The 20490-nt window shown below is 38.7% G+C and overlaps 4 protein-coding genes across 9 annotated transcripts in view; 1 reads left to right on the plus strand and 3 right to left on the minus strand.

Annotated features, from left to right (window-relative positions):
* Window positions 1-2912, minus strand: part of LOC124182755 (SLIT-ROBO Rho GTPase-activating protein 1-like) — a 42230-nt gene extending 39318 nt beyond the window's left edge. The window contains exon 1 of the mRNA XM_046570407.1: window positions 2224-2912. Coding sequence (XP_046426363.1) covers window positions 2224-2302 — 79 coding nt within the window. The 5' untranslated portion in view covers window positions 2303-2912. The remainder of the gene's footprint in view (window positions 1-2223) is intronic.
* A 125-nt stretch (window positions 2913-3037) lies between these two features.
* LOC124182858 (intraflagellar transport protein 74 homolog) lies at window positions 3038-5680 on the plus strand. 2 transcript variants are annotated; one of them, XM_046570624.1, is made up of 3 exons: window positions 3038-3295; window positions 3397-3801; window positions 3887-5680. In XM_046570624.1, the coding sequence occupies exons 2-3, from the start codon at window positions 3512-3514 to the stop codon at window positions 5415-5417; spliced, it is 1821 nt and encodes a 606-aa protein (XP_046426580.1). In that variant the 5' UTR covers window positions 3038-3295; window positions 3397-3511; the 3' UTR covers window positions 5418-5680. The 2 variants fall into 2 exon arrangements, with proteins under 2 accessions (XP_046426580.1, XP_046426571.1); XM_046570615.1 differs by lacking the exon at window positions 3038-3295 and having other exon boundaries at window positions 3304-3801.
* Window positions 5401-8952, minus strand: LOC124182820 (leucine-rich PPR motif-containing protein, mitochondrial). Of its 2 annotated transcripts, XM_046570566.1 has the most exons (4): window positions 8820-8951; window positions 5991-8748; window positions 5712-5865; window positions 5401-5628 (listed from the first exon to the last, which is right to left on the minus strand). In XM_046570566.1, the coding sequence occupies exons 2-4, from the start codon at window positions 8709-8711 to the stop codon at window positions 5462-5464; spliced, it is 3042 nt and encodes a 1013-aa protein (XP_046426522.1). In that variant the 5' UTR covers window positions 8712-8748; window positions 8820-8951; the 3' UTR covers window positions 5401-5461. The 2 variants fall into 2 exon arrangements, with proteins under 2 accessions (XP_046426522.1, XP_046426513.1); XM_046570557.1 differs by having other exon boundaries at window positions 5991-8952.
* Window positions 8953-9435: 483 nt separating this feature from the next.
* LOC124182801 (solute carrier family 12 member 4) overlaps window positions 9436-20490 on the minus strand; it is a 72987-nt gene continuing 61932 nt past the window's right edge. For 3 of the 4 annotated variants that reach the window (XM_046570519.1, XM_046570525.1, XM_046570533.1), the window contains exons 7-13: window positions 19588-19749; window positions 17148-18586; window positions 16355-16462; window positions 15470-15496; window positions 13924-14264; window positions 13684-13823; window positions 9436-13590 (exon numbers count right to left, since the gene is read on the minus strand). In XM_046570519.1, coding sequence (XP_046426475.1) covers window positions 13499-13590; window positions 13684-13823; window positions 13924-14264; window positions 15470-15496; window positions 16355-16462; window positions 17148-18586; window positions 19588-19749 — 2309 coding nt within the window. In that variant the 3' untranslated portion in view covers window positions 9436-13498. The remainder of the gene's footprint in view (window positions 13591-13683; window positions 13824-13923; window positions 14265-15469; window positions 15497-16354; window positions 16463-17147; window positions 18587-19587; window positions 19750-20490) is intronic. The other variant, XM_046570541.1, reaches the window with a different exon arrangement.

Genomic DNA, 20490 nt, shown 5'->3' on the forward strand with positions numbered 1-20490 from the left:
GCTGAGGAGGATTTATGCCGTGTACAAACAGACGCTCTCCGAACTCGGCTGGGGATCGAGAAAGAGTAAAATTTAATCCGTCGGTCGGTCGGTTCGGCTCGGCTCGGTTGCGACCGGATCGGATCGGATGGGCTCGTGGAAACCCGGCGAGAATAACGAACTTTACAAAGAAGAGAACCGATTCCTTTCAACGGGATTGTCGGGATTAAAATATGCACCTTCGAACGGTATTGCGGAGATAAGTTTATACCCGCTACGCTGATTAGTATCCTGCAGGAACAAGAAAGTTCATTCCCTGAATATTTTATTGGAAATTTTCCTCCCAACGTCAGAATCTGGTTGTCGGCGCCATTTTATCACCACATAACCTAACTTTTTAATTTCAATGGCGGCAAATCGTAATTCTTGAGCTTTCAAACTACTCACGTCACATACATTAATGAAATGTAATCAATAATACACCAGTTCTACTATCCACACGCGAAAAAACACTGTCAACGGTTGCAGCTTTCAGCCTGGTTGCATTAGTTTGATTTTTTTCCACCAGATTACGCATTGCAGGACGACAATCTCAATACAGTATACCTGTCATGTATGTCGACATAAATGAATAAATAAAAGTGAGAAAAAAGAAAGCAATTTCATAAAAAAGAAATTAAAACCCTTTCTCGTGGTCATATTTACCGAGTCGGAAGATATTACGCTACAGATCTAACCGGCTGGCGCCGCAAGACGTCCACGCTAGCGTTAAACTCCCGCTCGAGACGGAACCGAACTTAGGCGCTTTGTTTATCTGAACCAAAGTAACGTTAACGCGAACCTCTCATCTCTTTGTTGCAATACGTGGTATGTAGATTGTAGATGTAGCCCGTTTGCCTTTCATTTGAAATCGAGGAGGATGATGAGGAGGGGAAAAATCCCGCGCTGCATCTGCTCTTTCCGGCGCGTCATTCGACAATCCGCTGCGTGTCCCCGACGCCATCAAACCTATTATGTATATACCTACCTATCCTAGGGTCATATATATATATAAGTCTGGACAATAGGCATGTACATCTACCACTGCACACCGTGCAGGTGTACAATGGGAAATCTTTTCCGTTTGAGACACTTGGAAGACAGCCTAAGCTTTACCAGCAACCTATAACGGAAATTGACTCAACAAGGTTTTTCCAATTTTTTCTTCCTATATTAGTATCCTTTCCGATTCTTTCGGTATATCTTTGGACTGTATAGCTCTTTTGCAGTCTTTCTAGAATCAGAAGCTATCCCTGATTAATTGGTCAATAATAAAAGAGCATTTCAAAGGTAATTGTTGCTGCTGCATTGGCTGACGCGGTTTGTATGCAACTGCTGCGGCTTGTTAATCTTGCGTGTCGCAAGTCCAGAGCGAAAGTATAAACCAGGGTATAAACATATGCCACGTTGTATGTATAAGTTATGCGGTGTGTAAATTACTTGTAGTCTGATACATGCTGTATATATTACTAAAATTACGTATAAGGAGTTGTGGAGTAACTGAATGTGTGACGATAATGCAATTATTAAATGCATGTATGTGTACACCTACCTATCTTCAAGTGTGAGCTATCAATGTGCCTACATGCTTTCGAAACATTAATTTCGGACTCGTTTTATCTACGTATGAAAAAAAGCTGCGCCCGAAAAATTCGAATTTCGTTACATTTCATTTGTCAGTTTATTCGTTCGGCGTTGTTCTTGACAATGGCGATATTTAGCTGATCGTCAGTAAAAATATAGACCTGTTATACCTATATGAGAAGAAAACAGAAGAGGCGAGAATTCTGTACAACGACAAAAAGTTTTCATTGCAAATGTTTACGTAATTACAGTCATACGTGAGGTATGCGAATCGCTACAACGTGACAATACGTCAGACAATACCAATGTAAATAAACGGTTTCTTTATTGCTACGTATTCTTGGGAATATGTTGAGTTTTCTTTCTCAACTCACGATCGTATAAACATGGACAGGTTTGCAATGTCATTTATACGTATATAAATAGTAATTAAAAATTATGCAAAATTACGTTTGTGCAGCGAAAATTTGTGGTTGACTCGCACAATCAGGCACACATAAAATTTGCCGACGGACAAAACATCACCGGAGCCAAATGACAGCGGAAAGACGTTGAATGCATATTTCGTTGTCCTTTCGGCTTCGATGTTGTTTCGGCGCTGTGTGATATTTTATCACTTACTGTTAAAAACGAGTAGCTTCCTTGTCGATCCAAGCCGTTTGATCGGCGATTTGATACCGTCGATCTCCTCCTCGTCCATAATAACCAAGTGATCGTGAAATCTTCGAAAACTTCCGACTTCAGCTCGTCGATGTTACGTGAGCAAACCTCTGGTAATATCCGTACACATACGTGAAATACGTAAACAAAAAATATGAATATATAAACAATCCACTTGTCACAGATTTGAAAGCATTCTTTGGCACAGGCGATCAGTAAGGTTCATCGGTTGACAAAACCGGTTTAAGAAACCAGGTAGAGATTCGAAATTATATACGCACTGCTTGCTGGCAACCGTTGGAATTTTCTTTAACTCTATTTCTACCGTATGCAAACTGCGCGCTCGGTACCGCGTCCACGCACAACACACAATCAACACATAACAAACACATGCAAACGTGCATACGAGGCACTTGTCTTACAGTTACGCCGCGCAGCAACGCGTTGGTCAATTGTTTTTAAAGTTCTGTTCCGGTCGCCGTTGAGGGAAAAGTCGAATGGAAAGTGGCACCACTGACGGCCATGCGACCGACGTTCGTAGGTATACTGTCGTTACTGGTAATAGTGCAGACCGTCGTAGGTAGCCACTTCGAGGATATTCCTGGTCTTGGATATAATGTATTAATTCAACTTAGGGGAACCGCCGCGTCGCTTTGTTGCTTAGCAACTGTTGACTGCGCAGAGTCGACTGCTCGAAACGCGTGCACCACCTTTCTCCGTGGACTGATGCTACTCGGCCACCTGTTGGGTGCCAGGGAAACCAAGGTGGTACCATGTTGCCGATAACAAAGAACACTGTCGACAAGCTGCTAGCGGAGTTATGACATGACGTGGGAAGGGGAGGTTGTGTTCCAATGAAATACCGTTTCCCCGGAACATATGACGGCCATCTTGGATTTTCAACTAATCGCATTTGAGATAATTTGGTGCACATTTGAAAGGGTGGAAACTTCGCGCTTTTACATCATGACGTTGTTGCGGGGTTTACATGGCAACGCTAATTTGTACACAAATAAGAATTCGTTCATACCTGGTGAGCATATGACTACCAGGCAATTGTCAAGTTCTACACCTGCAAATCTCATCCTTCTTAAGAATCAATTTTACCGAATTGCTAATCATGGACCTTGATAGACCTACAACTGGTAGAGGTGCTGAGAGACCACTGACGCGTTGGAGAAGAGAGCAGGAAGACGTTTCCAGGCCGCAGAGTAGAATCGAGAGACCTTCTTCGAGGAGAGGGGCCAAAATGGACAGCCAGGAAATGCCTGTATCGAGTAATTATCGCGCAGCAACTGCTGCAACTCCTGGTAGAAGCGTCGTAGGCCGACCACCTTCTGCTTCGGCATTCTCTGCTAGAGTACTTAGCTCCGCTACCTCCCGGGTCAGCGCTACCAGCGGTGGGTCTTTTGCTGTCCAAGGAAGACTTGGAACTGGCCTTCCATCTGCAGCTCAGGTCAATCTAGTCGACAGACCGATTACGCAGCAAGGAATCGCCGGACTTCGGCCTGGGACTAACAGGGGACTGCCCATGACCAGGCAAGGATTTTTGACAGTATAATAAGTTATTAAGAACACAGCGAATATCGTGATATACTTTAGATCGTTGCTTTAAATGTTGCAGACAAGTCCAGGATCGAAGATATTACGAAGGTCTCCTACAATTGAAGATACGAGAACTTACACAAGAAATTGCAGTCATAACGCGGCAAGTCGACAGTCAGAGTAAAGAAAGAGCAACTTTCCTTCACTACGATAAACGAGCCAAAGAGTTGGCAGCGGAGCTTACAGAATTGCAGGGGCAACTGGCCGACTATAACATTGTTGTTGATAAAATGACTTTGGACCCTGACAAAAACTCTCTGGAAATGGAGGCTAAATCTTTGGCCGTGAAAAATGACCAAACTATGGCTGAGATAGAAAATTTGTTTGCTCATCGTCAGCAAAAAGAACAAGAGCTTCGGGCCATCGAGAGGGAAGTAGAATTGGAAAAGAAGAATGCAGAGAGAATAGTCGAAGGAATGACTATTGAGCAGCGTGCTAAGTACGACGATTTGACAAAACAAAAAATTGAACTGCAGAGTAGCATAGATGTTATGCAAACAGAGCTGGATCAACTATCTAACGAAAAATCGACCATGGAAGAGCAGATTGCACTTTCACAGGCTAAGCAGGAGGCTGTCAAACTTCTTGTTAAGATTTCAGAGGTTGAAGGAAAACGCGATAAACTACGAGAAGAAGAGAAGAATAGACTGTCGCCAGAAGAAGAGCGAATTCAACTCCTGGCCAAGGTAAAGCAGGATAATGCAGATGTCGCTGCAGCTGAGAGGCAAACAGCTGAACTTAAACGACGTATAGCTGAGGCTGAGCATGAGCTAGAACAGTTGGAAACAGATCTCGAAGAGTGCCAGTCAACAAGGCATGTAAAGTACAAAGAGATGAGAAAACGAGAGGAGGCAATGGAGCAATTCATGGCCACCTTTGATAGGAGCAAACACGAAGAGCTTGAGAGACTTGATAAACTAGAGACTACAATTGTCGAGCATTTGACACAAATATCAAACTGTGTCTCTAGCGATACTCACTTAACTCCTGGTGATGAGTTGGCAATCCTGAACATCCAACATGCCATCAGCGAAGACCCGGACGTTCCTATTAATGTCGACCAAACTATCGAGGGATTGAGCAGCGAGCACACAAGGCTGCAGCAGAATTTAATAAAAATGCAGAGTCTCGAAAAAAGGCTGAAAGTCGAGTTAACGGAACTGAAAGAAAAAATAGGTAAAAAACAAAGTGAGTTGCTTGTCCTTGAAGATTTGGATGGATTGAAGGCAAGGTTTGAACAAAAGCGAGAAGAGATAATGGCAGAACGGGCAAAACTTCGTGAGCGGGAGCCGTCCATCAAACAGGAACTGGCTTCTGTACGTGGAGAGTACGAGGAGATCAAGTCACAGCTAGACAAAAATGAAACTTATGTACAGATAAGCTCGCTGGAGGATAAACTTGAGAAATTGAAACAAAATAATGAAACATTAGAGAAATTCATCAGGGAAGAACGCGAACGAGTGGATTATAACGCAATTAAGAGTAGAGCACTCGAACTTGTGGATCGGTACAATGTTAAACTAAGGGAAAGCGTCAAAGGAATACATTAGTTTATGTACAATATTTTTACTATTTAAGATAATTTCAAATATTGTTAGCGTTTCTCTGTCTTCATCTTTGCTTGTAATTCGTTTGGTAATGAAACTTTCTGCGAGTTCAAGAAGTTTATTAAATTTTCAGTAAATTTTGGTAGTGGAATAATGTCCTCTGCCTGCATTTTATCCCATATTTCTAGCGCTGTTTTGTAATCACCAGACCTACCTGTATGACCACAATAAAATAAAGATTAAAGTCATAAATTGTGATCGAAAAATCAGTCTTGAATTATTTCTCAATTTACTTACTGCACAATGTCAAGATTAGATCGTAAATAATCCGTGTGTCCAGCTTCTTCACATTTCTACACGCTTTCAAAATCCCTTGTAAGGCTGTTAAATTTTGCTCAGTCATTAAGTTTTTTGCACTGACTTCCATTATTTTTTGGTTCACAGCTGGCACCTAAAAAATAAATCGAGTTATTTTAGTACACGAAAGGTAATTGAATTACTACGAGAAATGATTCGTGTTATAGCAACAGCGATTAGAAGGTCACAATTTTTTTTTTAAATTCAGATTATTCTTACTTTAATAAATGATTGGAGTTCCTTGTGTTTGTTCCTTGCCGCTAATGCCGTGAACAAATGAGAGTTTCCCACTGCTTCTCCAGAAATACTTTTTATCACCATTAGTACATCTGTCAACTGTTTTTGAGCATCAGGGTTGTCGGTAGAAATATCTACAAGAGCACGTAGCAGTTCTTGTTTCAGAGGTGTCAGTTTGTACACAAGTGCACACTCTTTGAATTGTTTAATAGCTTCTTCCAAGTTATCATTTAATAAATTTGTCCTGACCAATGGACTGAGGACATGAATGCTCACTTCGCAATACCCTTTTTCGAGTAAGATATCCAACGTCTTTTTTGTGGCTTCCGGATTTCCATCTGTAGCAACTGCATTCAAAAGTCTCCAGCAGTTTTTGATAGTTTTGGGTCTACTCGTAACATTTTCCTGTTCTCTGAGTACTTCCAGACCTTTTTCGAATTTTTTATTCTTTACAAGAGCTGTAGCATAATCAATTACCTTGTAATCATCGATTATAAAGTCTTTGTGATTTGTCTTCAGATCTCTGAAATATACATCAGCCTTATCGATCATATTATTTGTGACATATAAGGAAAACATGCTGGAAATCATTCCGGATGTCCATTCAAATCCCTTCTCCTTAAACAATTCTGCAGTTTCCTCAGCTTTCTTAAAATTATTTTTTCTACAATAAGCTTGAAGGAGTCTTCGCAGAGTACCTCGTGTATTCATACCCTTAGCCGTTAGGTCAATGAGATGATTCTCCAGTTGTTCAAGACTCATTAATTCAGGGTGAGGTATCCATACATCCGGAATTTCATGATTTGTACTTGTTTCAGCAGTGACTAATTTTTTGAGCGTCTTCATTGACCTCTCAGGTTCCGCTAATTGCAATATTCTTAGCTCCAAAGCGTCTGCAACTGTTTTAGAAATCTTGAGATTGTGTTTGTCAAAGGCAAAAATAAGAGAAGCAAGTTCCTCATTGCTTGCTTTTATTCTTTCATTTGCCATTAGGTCCTCAAAGAATTTTCCATTCTGATCACTATCCGTGTTGATGTTTTTCAAAAATTGTACTGTTTCATTAAAACTTTCTGTCACTCTACATCCACTGACAAGTCTTTCTATGACAATGTACAGATCAAGTTTTACCTTGATTTTTTCTGTTAGAGCTATGGCATCCTTCAGGTTTCCTTGGTCTAAATAATTTGTCAACAAGACTCCGAATAGATCGGACATTTTCAAACCACAATCTTGCAATTTTCTAATAATCACCAGGGGCTTTGGTGCGCATAAAAATGGAAATACGTAATGATACAATGTCTCATCATCTAAGTAAACGCCATTCTCAACCATGTGCTTAACCAGCTTGAGCACATCAGTCTCACCTTTGGTTGAAGCTGTGTTGACAAGTAAGGGCCAGTAAAAGTGAGGTCTTATTTCAATGCCTTGATTTTTCATGATTTCAAACGCTCGCAAAGCAATGTCTTGCTTCTGCAATCGAAGAGCAGCTTCGGTAACTCTTAGTAAAGATGACGAATTTTTCGTGGAAGACATTAGACTTTCACAAATCTCAAATACTTCTACGATCGATGTTTCTGCCTTGACTATTTCGTACAAAAAGATATCGGTAAGATCATTCAACGATGTGTCAGACGCCCCATCCAAAATGTGGAAACAGTTTATCACCTTAAAGGCATCCTTTGCCAACCCAGAATAGGTCAATTCTACAATTGTGTAGGAAATACTCTTGAAGGTTATATCAGTCATTTGTGGCAGGTACTGTATAACACGGGAAATGTAATCCCCGTTACCAGAAAGGCTTAATGTTCTAACGATAGACATGATTTGCGTTGCATTCAGATTACTAGTCTTCAGGATACGTGTTAAATTTTCTATATCACCTTTGTAAGCGTAACCCCGTAACAGAACAAAGAAGGTGTCCGCACTTGGCTCAATCCCGGCAGCTTCCATCGTTTTCATAACAGCATGAGCCTGGTCAATGTCATTATTAATTGAATGTGCTAACATCACAGAATTAAACGTGGCTTCAGTCACTTGATATCCCATGTCCTTAATCCTTGTCATAATCAACAATACTTGGCTGTAGTCACCGATCTCAGCAGCTGCGTCAAGTAGCAAGTGATAGGTGTCACTGTTGGGAGGCGCTTTCATATTCTTCAAAAATTCATCCACATTAAGATACTGCGAGTTCTGTTTGTAGATGCTCAGCAAGACGTTGTAATGATCGACGCTCGGCGGTTCGTTTATATTTTCCACTAAATGCCAGATCCGGTTGACCAGATTAAGTCGTGCAGATATTGGAGCATCCGGAATCATATCGTGGCAATATTCCAGTAGACACAGAAGAGTCGATTGATCGACTAATTTTTTCTTACTTTCTTGATCGATGGCTTTCAATACTTCTGCATAACACATGCCGCTGGTTTTTGTGTCAATTGATATCGCTCGCAATTCACTGGCAGTTTTTGATTCTGGCTTTGCGGAATCACTGGTGCTTTGATTGCACGTAATGTTTGACGGTATGCTCGCTTGACCGTGGGATTGGTAATGCGAATTTCTCCTCATTTGCATATCAGGACGGTGAACATAACCTCGATTACAAACGTTGCTCTCGTAGGTGATACAACTCTGATCTTTCTCCCACAATTTGACGAATCTCATCCGGGTTGGCAGGAGCCATGCACTTCTACGTAGTAGTGCCATTCCAGAGCTGTCAAGATCGTTATCAGTTATCCTGCAACTGGAATGTCGATATTAAAACCAAATTTACCACAGACCAGAATCCGTGTGTTTCGAAGCATCTTTCATTACATAAAGAAGTTGGCGATATACGCAGATATTTTTACCAAATCAGTGACTTCTTAGATGTTTTTATAGATATCACGAGGTTAACAATCAGTTGTTATTCAGTACACACAATCCTACTCCCCTAACCTCACCTGATACAACCTGACCTACCCTAATATACATGACTTAACCGATATAATGCGCGCGTACTTTGAACACAATTGAAAAATAATAAGTTATGAATTTATACTAATTATTCTAGACCGTTGATACACAAGTAGGATGGGAGTTAATACAGTTAGATTCTGAATAACATGAACAGTCGTATTAATCTTTATGTATTAAATTGGTGAGAAAGCTGGTCAATAAAAGCATAAATGAAAGCCTGCTACTTCATAGCGGAGATGAGTGTGCATGTGTTCCAATTTTTTGCAGGTAAAGTAAGAATCGCATTACTGAACAATCGGTTGTTCCATTTCATTTGAATGTATTGATGACTTTCTGTCAAAAGAATAAATGATAATAGAAGATTTATCGTGGTCAAGAATACTGTATCAGTATAACCGACGACGCGAGGGTGAGTGAGAAACTTTTATAGTGCAAGCATTATTATAGGTATATATAGATGTCGTTTATTGATAGTTAATTATTTTAAAATTTTTATTATAATTTTCAATAATAATCAATTTTTTATTCAATTCAATCATAAGTATATATCTCTGTCTATAAGTTTCTACACTCTACAGGTTACAGGTGTTTCACGGTAAATTGACTATTGGCTATAATAATTCAAATCACTAAGGTCCATATCTACAAATTAATTTTATAAAGTTATCTGTACTTTAGGTATAATATTTTCATTTAATATTATTCATTAATACTATACGTAGTATGTACCATATGGTAATAATGTATAAGATAATGTTTCATCCCCTTAGCGGCATTCGGAACCGCGGAACACATTATATTATTATTATTCACGCGATGCTATAATATCGACTACAATAACGCCGAAGTATTGAAACGAACGTTTGCCCCCACGGGTTGAAATATTTTTCCGGCAAAAATGAGTGTACTATAATAATAGTGTACGGAGGTATACATTAAAGGTATAGAATTATTATTTGACACATATGATTGAGGTTTTCGAGCTAGATTATCGCTGCTCAGCTCGCGTCTCACAGCCTAGAGGTGATTTAATTTATTCCCAAATTGCGTATTGTTTCTCAGTTTTTTTTTTTTTTTTTTTTATCTCCGTAATTTACAAACGCAGTACTCGATATACAGTTACAATAATTATTCATTAACAGCGAGTGTTTTTCGCTGTTTCTTCTACAGATCATATACCTAATTAAACATACATACATCATAATTCATATCGTGTCTGTGTGTATACAAATTATACGTGTACATACGTGTATTGTAGGTATCCTTGTGCTGTAGTTTATTAACAAATACGAACATGCCATTAATCGAAATTAAATCACACGTTGGTGAAATTAAAATATATCAAAAAGCAGGCTCGATCAATTACATGTAGAGAAGTAATAATGTGCCGAGTGAACGCGCAAAGGCTGAGGAAGAAACACGGAAAAATTATCACAAAGATGTGAAACAGAATAATTAATTTCATGTGAATCAGCTGTATTCTTGACATTGTTTATGCACGCATTTTTCATCTATAAACTATCTACACAATATAATAACATTATACACATATATTTATATACATATGTACTGCTACTATTATATGGCTAATATTTGGTAAAGGTGGCCTGTTCGACAGCGGCAATGCAAGATGCAAGCTAAACTTTACTCGTTCAGCGGGCCACTTTCACCATATATATACCCTGCATAAAGTAGATGTGTATACCTATATATAAATATACTCTTTAACACATAATTATTTCGAACAATATTTGACAGACTTTGTAAATTTCAACGTTCAATTTAAAATGTATAATAATAATAATAATAATCTATATAACGCTGCAATGCCTATTATATAGGCATGTACTTATATAAAATACATTCGTAATCAATAGCAGCTGATGTAATTGTTAACGCATTTAAAATGTTAAATTATACAAAATATAATATAAATTTATCTTCATTAATACATTAAGAATTTATTAAATTTCTTCATTTATATATAACACATACGGCTTCATAATCACGTTATCGTAATGAATCTACGTGTTTAATTAGAAAAACTGCAAAATATTCTGTCATGATTTTTCGTAATATAAAATAAAAAATAAAAATTAAACACGGAACAATCAATAACATTATAACAGTGATAATAATAATAATAATAGTAATAATAATAATAATAATAATAATAATAATAATAATTTGACATGTATAAAAACCACTTTCATTGACTGGTAATGATTGTATCGTAATATGTGACGTTGACTTATTGGCAAGGTAATGTAAATGATGTGGGCGAGATTCGTTCCCTTGCGGATAGATAAGCCTGATAAAAGGATCAAGAATGACGCAGTGACTACTATTCGAGATTTTGCCTTTTCTTCAACTATGTGTAAACATAATAAAGAAATATGACTTGGAATATCACGTAAAATTGTAGTGATCACGACTGTGTTAGAATATAATTTTAAGGTGTTTGATTTTCAACGTGTGTAAGAATTATTCACGATCGTTATTATATATTATTTAGCGTATTATTTATGTATGTTCATATTTATGTCTATATACATATATATATATATACATAAATGTTTTTATATATATTTATATATACATACATATATAAACACACACCCATAATTTCACTTATATTATAACGTTTATTAGTATATTATACTCATAATTCATTCGGATTTAAGTTTCTTATCGCAGTAAGTTTTTTCTTTTTTTTTTTTTGTTCGTGTTCCTAGCTATACTATTGCTGAAAAGTTCGTACACTTTACATCGATAAGATTTCGTTTATAGTACGTACGTCTTATGCTTCTGAAATATATTTATTTATATACTTATTGAGTAATTTAAACTTGAATTAGAATTTCTCTTAGCCGATTGGCTATCGTCATACCTGGTTAGGGCTTGCGATTAAAATAATATATAATTATTTTTATATGTATAATATATATTTTTACCACGTTATATTAGAAATTTTGCTTGACTGCAGATACCGTTATTATATATATGTATATATTTCAAGTAGATCCCAATGCTCTAATAATCATATAATTATGTGATCCATAACAATTGTCTTTTTCATAGATAACTACTAGAAGAAATCTTGCGACTGATTTTCATTACTACATCAGATTCGCTTCACATAGAAACTAACGGTGACGCGAGTCAATAATAATCGAGCGTTGAGGTACGCTGCGTACGAATATTCGTGTAACAGTGTTATTATAATCATATACTATAACAATATGATGGCATGCAAACGACACCGAATTGAATTAATCTTTTTTTCATTAATGTCCTCTACTCGTTTTGACGATAAAATTCTAATTCCTTACCTGTGTGAACACGTCGCATTTGACTGATTTCGCGATCTGACTTACATTGGAGGTTGCTCTTGGTTTGCCAAACCGCATTTCACAAGATGTTTAATTTTTGCGCAACGGATACATGTATTTAACTATAATTTATAGACGAGATTTGATTATTAGTTAGTCAAAGTTATTGTTACAGTATTATGGCCGGTAAAGTTCACGGTAGTTATAGTACAGCGAGTGAAACAATAGGATGAAGATGAGTTCGCGTATTTAAATATAAAATGTGATAGATAAAGAGTGATTAGGAATAGACGGAAAAAAAAATAATTGAGTTGTCTTGATGAAAATCGTAACGACATCGTAAATAAAATTTCAATGCTATCAAGTATCTATTATCGTTAATAAAGCATACTTGGACATCCACTATATGGCATGGCTATGAGACATATTCCTAATACTCTTCTAGACTTTGTAGATTCTAGAGACTAGATCCTAGACACCATTTACAAGCAGTAGAAGTCTAACTACGTGTATCGTAATAATATAATATTTTACCATTCTAACGACAACGCATGTAGAAAAGTGAGCCTCTCTTGTTCATGTCTTTGGCTAATTCCGAAGCATTTTCAAGAAGTCTGATGCGCATATACATATTTATAATACAGTATATGTATCACGTGTTTGCCATGTATACATACATCGTGGCTGGTTTTACAAATGCTTCGACCCTGGCCTCCGAACAATTTTGATTTTCGTTTTAGCGCGAGCATGTACAATGTACTCGAAACGAGTCGAAGTTTAAAAACTAACTATTGCCTAGTTCGGGGCATGTATCAGCAGCGGGCGACCAGCTGCGTTACAGCCGAAATTCGCACAGTAGTAAATTGACGCTATTACAAAATGCGACGTAAATTAATAGTCCTCTTTTCAACTAGATTGTCTATTGTATATATAACTTCGTATAATTCGACGAAGTTAACATACTACTACTTTAATAACTTCTACTGCAATCGTGAGAAATAATCTCGTAAACAAATAAACAATATAAAAACAATACGAAATAATCGTATAGTATGTAATTAACTTATAGTGCGACGCTACGCGTGACGACATCGGTACAAGTACGAGTAGTATCATTGTAAGTACGGTTTGAAGAACAAACTTTCTCAGGGCTGATATTGGTGAAAACTTTATTTTATATCTGGTCCACTCCTCCAGTTCCGTTCACGAGTATATGGTGATCACTTCTCGGCCCCCACCTCGCACCATCAACACTCTCTCAAGGCCTTCTGTTAATACTTCGAGGAACTCCATATCTAGTTTCGATCAGGAGTACAAAGTTAAGGAAGCCATTAAATTTCGAAAAAGAATAAACCTCGGTTTGCTAAACACAGTATATTCAAGGATACAGTTTGACTCCCTCTCCATCCTCGTGTCCCTCGGTGGACCAGGCAGATTCAAGATCACTAACTGAGCGTCGTGACTCTTGTTGACGATCACTTCGTTCAGCTTCACAGAGGTGTGCATTCGTCTCACATTGCCCTCATCTCTGAAACATTTTTGTTCCGTGTTTTTGTTTACATTATCCCGACTATTTTAAATTTTTTTACATGTTTATCCATAAATTATACAATAGATTTGATACTTACGGAACATATTGTTCAGGCTCTGTGTGGTCTGGACTCGCTGTCTTGGTGTCAGCTTCGCATTCCTTTGCCTCTTTTGCGTTGTTTTCTCTGTTATCTTCTTTGGGAGATCCCCCGACGAGGTGAGCTGTTTCCTCTGCGTTTTCCTTGACATCTTCATCCTTTTCTCCTGAATCACCGGCTTCTAGTTCCTTCGTGTTCAGTTCAGTTTCCTGTACCAATTTTTCCTGAGCCTCATCGAGACCATTGGCTTTATTGGCTGGCTGGCTTGTCGGCTCTTGGAACCTGACCTTTGTAGCCGTTTTAACGTCGACATTGTGGTGGTGGTCGACAATTGCTTGTACCTAAATCATGTACCAATCGGTTAGTCTTTTTTGACGCCTCGCTCCGATACTTTTTAAGGATTAAACAAGCCCAAATTGCTAAATGATTAAACTGCAGTTTGAAAGCAAAACGGATGAATTATTGCTAGACGGGAAATAGAGGCGTGTGTTTGAGTGATTATAAGTATTTTTTATGCAACACATTTCGAAACACTAGAGAGTCACAACAGTATAAGAACCAAGGAGTCGTTAAGGGGATAGATAAAGCAGTAGCGTAACAGATATCTTCATTTTTTACTGTGGGTTACATTAGATTCATCAAGATCTTGAATATGCTAAGAATCTTATTGAAAATTTATTGATTGGTATTATTTACCTAATAATTGTTATATTCTAGGCAAAGTGTAACCCATGCAAAGTGACTATAAGAGCTCTGTCGCCTCGCTGCTGCATATAGATGATGAAAACAGTGGTGCAGATCTATTCCCTTAATTAAGTATTCAATCAAGTGTTAGTAATTGTCATACAATTGAAAGGCATTATTACGGTAATAGTGGTTGGCAGAAAATTGTCCAGATTACAAATTATGCTCGGCATATTTGCACGACTGGTCACTCATCGAAATTTTAGCACAAAAAATTTCTCCAAGTCTTGAAAAACAATTGTTTAGTAAAATTTTCAGAAAATTCCTCAACGTATTATCATTTAAATTGAAGTTTGAGGAAATTTCGGTTTCGTCAGATTATTTGTTTCCGGTTTCGCACTGCGTTTTTTTAAACATTATAAACTTAATCGTTCATAAAGAACACACGTGCCAACCAAGCTGCAGTTGGAGGTGATGATGGTATGAAGTTTATTTCCATCGAAATCGAAATCAGCGGATGATTATATACCAGAAAGTGTAAAATCAAGGGATTTATAGACTTTGCAAAGCCCGACAAACCTGTAGGAAATTTTGAATCTGTTATATCTGCTGTTCGATTTCTTTTTTCCTTCACAAATTTTGTTCTTTTTTTTTTTTTTTGGTAAAAGATAATTTCACTGACGTAAAGCAAATTATAAGACAGTAAAGAAAAATGCTAATTATGAAAAATCAAATATCATGTGTATTTCATGATTGTAGTATTGAGCAGTGGACATATGATGACAGAGGAGACAGTCCGTGTGAGCGTTAGGAAATTTCGGGGTATCTGACAAACCGGAGGTAAATTTTCCTCAGTATGTACCTCGTTGAAGTCCACCAATGTCTGCCCCTTATGTCCGTCACGGGCGCGTAACAAACAGAGATATTCGGATCAGTATCTCCGCCTAATCATCTTTTTACAAATATTGGATAATCTATGGTGCATGCATGGTACAATTTCACAGGAATATTGTACATGCTTGTATCTTAAGGGGTAACATCACTAAAAAAACCTAATAAACGCACCGTTTTTTTTTTTTTTTGAATGAAAGAATAGGTAATAAGATAATAATATTTGAGCAAGTTATTAGGCATATATTTAGGTATAATACAAAAATTGTTATCAACTAATATTCATAAATGGTGATACTGTAGCTATTCTCACGAGAAATGTGGCACGCATTGTGACTGGTGCAAATTTGAATTCGGAAAAAAAAATCACCGAATCTAGGTATTAATAGATACATAAATACGTAGGGGATTTTCGATAAGTTAATTTAAACATTATTTATTAACAAATAAGTGCCCTTCTTTGGTCGAAAATTGACGATTTTCATTCAAATACTCGATCATATAAATATTAATATTTTAAAAATCCGCAACCTATTTCTCTAGCTATAGACATGTAGATTAAGTGGTTTTTTTTCTAGATTCAAACATGTCTTACCGTAATTGCACCAGTGTCACCATTTTTCAATATTTGTTGATATTAATTTTTAGTATTATACTTAAATATATGCCTAATAACTTCCTTAAATATTATCATTTTATTACCTTTTCTTCCATCCAAAAAAGTGGTCAAAAAGCACTTTTCGTTTGTTTTTAGAGTGGTGTTACCCCTTAATCTGTCACTTAATGATTCAAATATTTTCACCTAATATATCTGTATTTTGAATTTAATTACTACTCTTATCAGTCGGATACTTACGACTCCCAAGGACTCCTTTTTGTTCAGACGAAGTTCTCGCAGCATTTGGTACCTCTGTTCCATCATCAGCGTACGCTCGTAGGTATATGCGGAAATATCCGAGTCCATCTGGAATTGTAAAATATTTGAGGGTGTATCAGATCTGCAGTCGATTCCAAACGATATCTCACTCAAAGAATTATGGAATGAAGACTGAACAAGTGCATTATGCAACTGGGGTTAATAAAGTTTAATTAGGTTAAACCAATGTTCCCGCAACGTGAATAAAAGAAGAACCAACGGATTTTTACGGAAAAACATCAATTATCAGCATTTTTTTGAGACATCGTACTATATTCTACCACATTCAAAAGGTTTGTCGTACATTCGATTTCGATAAATTACAGCTAGTTTATTCGTGCGAAAATTCAGACATGAATGAAAATTGTACTGTATTGCTGAAAAAGTTTCCTAATGGATCCGGTTCGACTAACGTGACCTGACAGGTGCTTTCGACAGTGAAGCCAGATAAATGATGACCCCAAACCAACCGCGTTGGTTTATACATACCTATATACGATATATGAAGTACGCTTACATGTATACCCCTTAGCACGTCGCGCTATTTGAGTCGTTGGATTCTAACAAGTTCAAAGTATCGCAGGATTACTTATTTGGATTTCAAATTTGACATTAAGTGAAGTTCGAAGTGTTTCTGGATAAACAAAGGAAGTGAAAAGACGTATCGAATGGGACTGAAAATGGAAGAAAATAAAGAGAATGTCATCATCATTCCTGCAATCATACAACGTACCATTTCGACAACTTCGACCTCAGCCTCGATTCTTAAATGATACAAGAACATCTTTAGATCCTTTTTCATCTGTATAGAATTGTCCTCCATCTGTGCGACGGTGAAGATCCTCATCTTGCAATTTTTCCAAGTACGATGCTGTTTGAGAAGGAATGGAAGCAGCATAAGAAGACCACCGTCGTGAACGATCCACCATACATCGATGTTTCCGACGACCTTTTCCGTCGAGTCAGGGAAGAAGTTTATCCCTTTGGGAACGAGCAGTGCCATGCGAGCAGCGGTGACGCTGCGCAACGTCTGCAAAAATACCTTCCAGGTCTTCTCGTCCTCCGACTGTCTCCAGCCGTAGGGCCAGCCGAGGATGACGGTGTTGGGTTTCATGCCGCCGAGTCCGGTGGTCTGAATGAGACAGCTAAGCCCGTCGACGACGCTGCGGGCGACGAGAACATCGACGAATCCCTTGACCTTCTCCTCGTCCATGGTCTTTCTGAGGCTCTGTTTGGCGGCCATCGCCTCGCCGGAGGACCTGGCGTAATCGCCGCCGATGCAGCTGACGCAAATCGCCAGACCCTTGCCGGCCTTCAGCTGACTGGCGAAGGCGAAGAGCTTCCTGTACTTCGGAACCAGGTCGTCGGTCAGTTTAGAGAGGATCAGGATCTGCGGCCGCCAGTTCTTCGTGTGCGGCGGTCCCTCCTCGAGCCGGAGAAGCGAGTACCTGGCGGCGGACAAGGCGAGACCCCGGATACCATCGCCCCACTCCTTCTCGGCACCGCGGTACTCGATGTACTTGTAGATCAGGCCAGCCATCCCCATGGCAAGTAGGGCGTAGTACCAGCTGGTCATGAACATAATCGCGATGCATAACGATAGCCCGAGGAACGAGAGGCTCCAGTGATAGTACTTGAACCTTGGCCGCCAGTTCGGTGTGCGGAGGAGCGTCTGGAGGGCGCAGGCGAGGTTTACGAACCCGTAGCACATGAGGAAGAACATCGAGAGGAGGGGGGCCAGGTAGTCGACGTTCCCGAGGAGGATTCCGCACTGGCATATCACCACCGTCAGCAGCAACGCCCTCGTTGGCTCTCCTCTGCTCGAGCTGGTCGCGAACGGTGAAAGGAACGGGATTATCCCGTCCCGGGCGATCGCCTGGAGTAGTCGAGGTGCCCCGGTTAACGACTGGAGACCGGCCCCCAGAGTCGAGAGGAAAGATCCGACCAATATCACCCACTCGTTCGGCCAGGCGATGTTCGCCACTACTAAACGGCCCCCGATACTCTGACCGAACTTGTCACGCAGCAGGAGGTTGTCCACTGTACCGGCGAACAGAAGGACGGTCGAAAGGTAGACCGTCGAGGTTGTCAAAATCGCGCATATCGTTCCGATCGGTATCGACTTTTGAGCGTCCGCAAGATCTCCCGATCTGTTAGATCCGGCCATTATACCTGCGGACCGTAAACAAGTTTAAGGATGTATCATGTGTGCAGTCTGGTATGTAAATAGTGTAGTAATGGAAACATTGAGGAACGGAGGTTTAGAATCAGTAACCGAATTACGTTGTGATTGGCTTTAGAATGAAACTATCAGAAATTAGGTGCTTTTTATAGCTGCTATAATTAGGGATTACTGGCTATTTGTATGAGGCTTGTCCGTGCCCCAATTCTTTGTCTCTCGTTTCTTCAGCGTTTTCGACAAACGTTATATTTCTTACATGTAACAAAATGAGGAGTCTTTTGGTTTTGCGTCTGTATATTTCGAAGCCGTTTTATCTCGCAAAATTACGTCGCTTTGCCGTATGAATTTGACTGATTGACTGTCTTCAAAATCCATGAAAATTTTGAAAACGATAAACTAATAATGGTTTCTCTATGTATTTCTGCGGGTTTCGAGGCCCAAAAACTTCATGTTTTTCGCAAAATCGATTTTTCAGAGAGTTTTTAGTGAGATATTTCTACTTAATTAGGTAGGGTTTCTAATTAATAATTGGAGCATCAAATCGTGTTGTAACTCTTGATTGGGTTTGACATAGATTTAGTTTTCGATATGGCTCTGCTAATATTATCCACGTGTATTTGAGAGGAAGATTAAATTTCATTTCAAGCACTTCGCAAAAAGTAATCAATGTCGCTCGAGATGTTTATGCAGAAAAATCAAATGCACCACAAGTAACTATGACGCAGCAGCTACGAATAAGAGAATTATTTTTAATGGACACGTTCGTTACCTCGGCCTGCTCGACACGATCCTTGTTAAAATTAAATTGGTCTGCTCTACTTGGCCAAGTGCAGGCTATTTTGTATGAACCGTGAAAAAATTAATTCAAATTCAGCGAAAAGAGCGTTGAAAGAGGAATAAATAACAAATCATTTACCTTTCTTCATCTCTGTAGCAGATGAAGCCGAGTTTTAATCAACAGCATGCGAAACAAGGTGTGTTTAATTTTTACCTGTTACCGAGGGGAAGAAAATTCCAATTAGAATAGTGAAGGTCGTCGTGAGGTCGGCCTGAATTTGATTATAGCTTGGACCACCCAGGGTGTTGACGTGTTCCGGCTCGTTATCGTAGGCAAGGAATTGGCCTTCTTCCAGAAAACTGTCCCATAGATTCTCTGAAAAACATTTTCAAACTGTCAGCTTTTGTCCTCCGTGTAATTGCAAACAAAGTGCTGTAACGCCATTACAGCTTATTAAATTGGACCGCTCTATAGGAAGTACACTTATTGCTTTTTAACTTTCCTATATTGGTCCCAATACTAAGTATCTCGGCGTTTGATCATCAACCAGCAACAGCAGCAGTAACAGTGTTACTTTCAGCGATCCATTCGGCGGGTCGTTTCATGAAAACTTGTTACTTGACCATTTTCCTTTCCATTTTCCCCTCATTTCATCCATGAACTTAATTGTATCTAATTCCCTCTGGAAATTCTCAATTCATTGGAGAATTAAAATATGATTTTCTAACCAGCAGCGAAGAGATGATTTTTTAACCAAAAATGACCTCAAAGGATGAAATTATTCGGGTCAAACAGTGCGCGCGGTTATCTTTAAAAGAAAACGTTCCACAAAAACAGCTGTGGATGTAAACAGAGAATCGACTTTATGAAATCAACCCCAACCAGTTGGGGCGAAAGAACGCGGCTACTCAGTAGCAATGTTTGACTTAGCTCGCGCAAACTATTCTACAACAGGTTGTTCTGTTTGTAGAAGAGCTCCAAGGCTACGTGAGGTTGTGTACTAGGGTGGTTAATTTTTTAACGTTTCTTTCTTTCTTTTCAATGTGTCACTGGAAAGATTTGTTACAAATATTGCATGAAACAAAATTGTCGTAAAATCTGGTGGAGGCAGAAAAA

Source organism: Neodiprion fabricii, chromosome 1, assembly GCF_021155785.1.
Source record: "Neodiprion fabricii isolate iyNeoFabr1 chromosome 1, iyNeoFabr1.1, whole genome shotgun sequence".
NCBI lineage: Eukaryota > Metazoa > Arthropoda > Insecta > Hymenoptera > Diprionidae > Neodiprion > Neodiprion fabricii.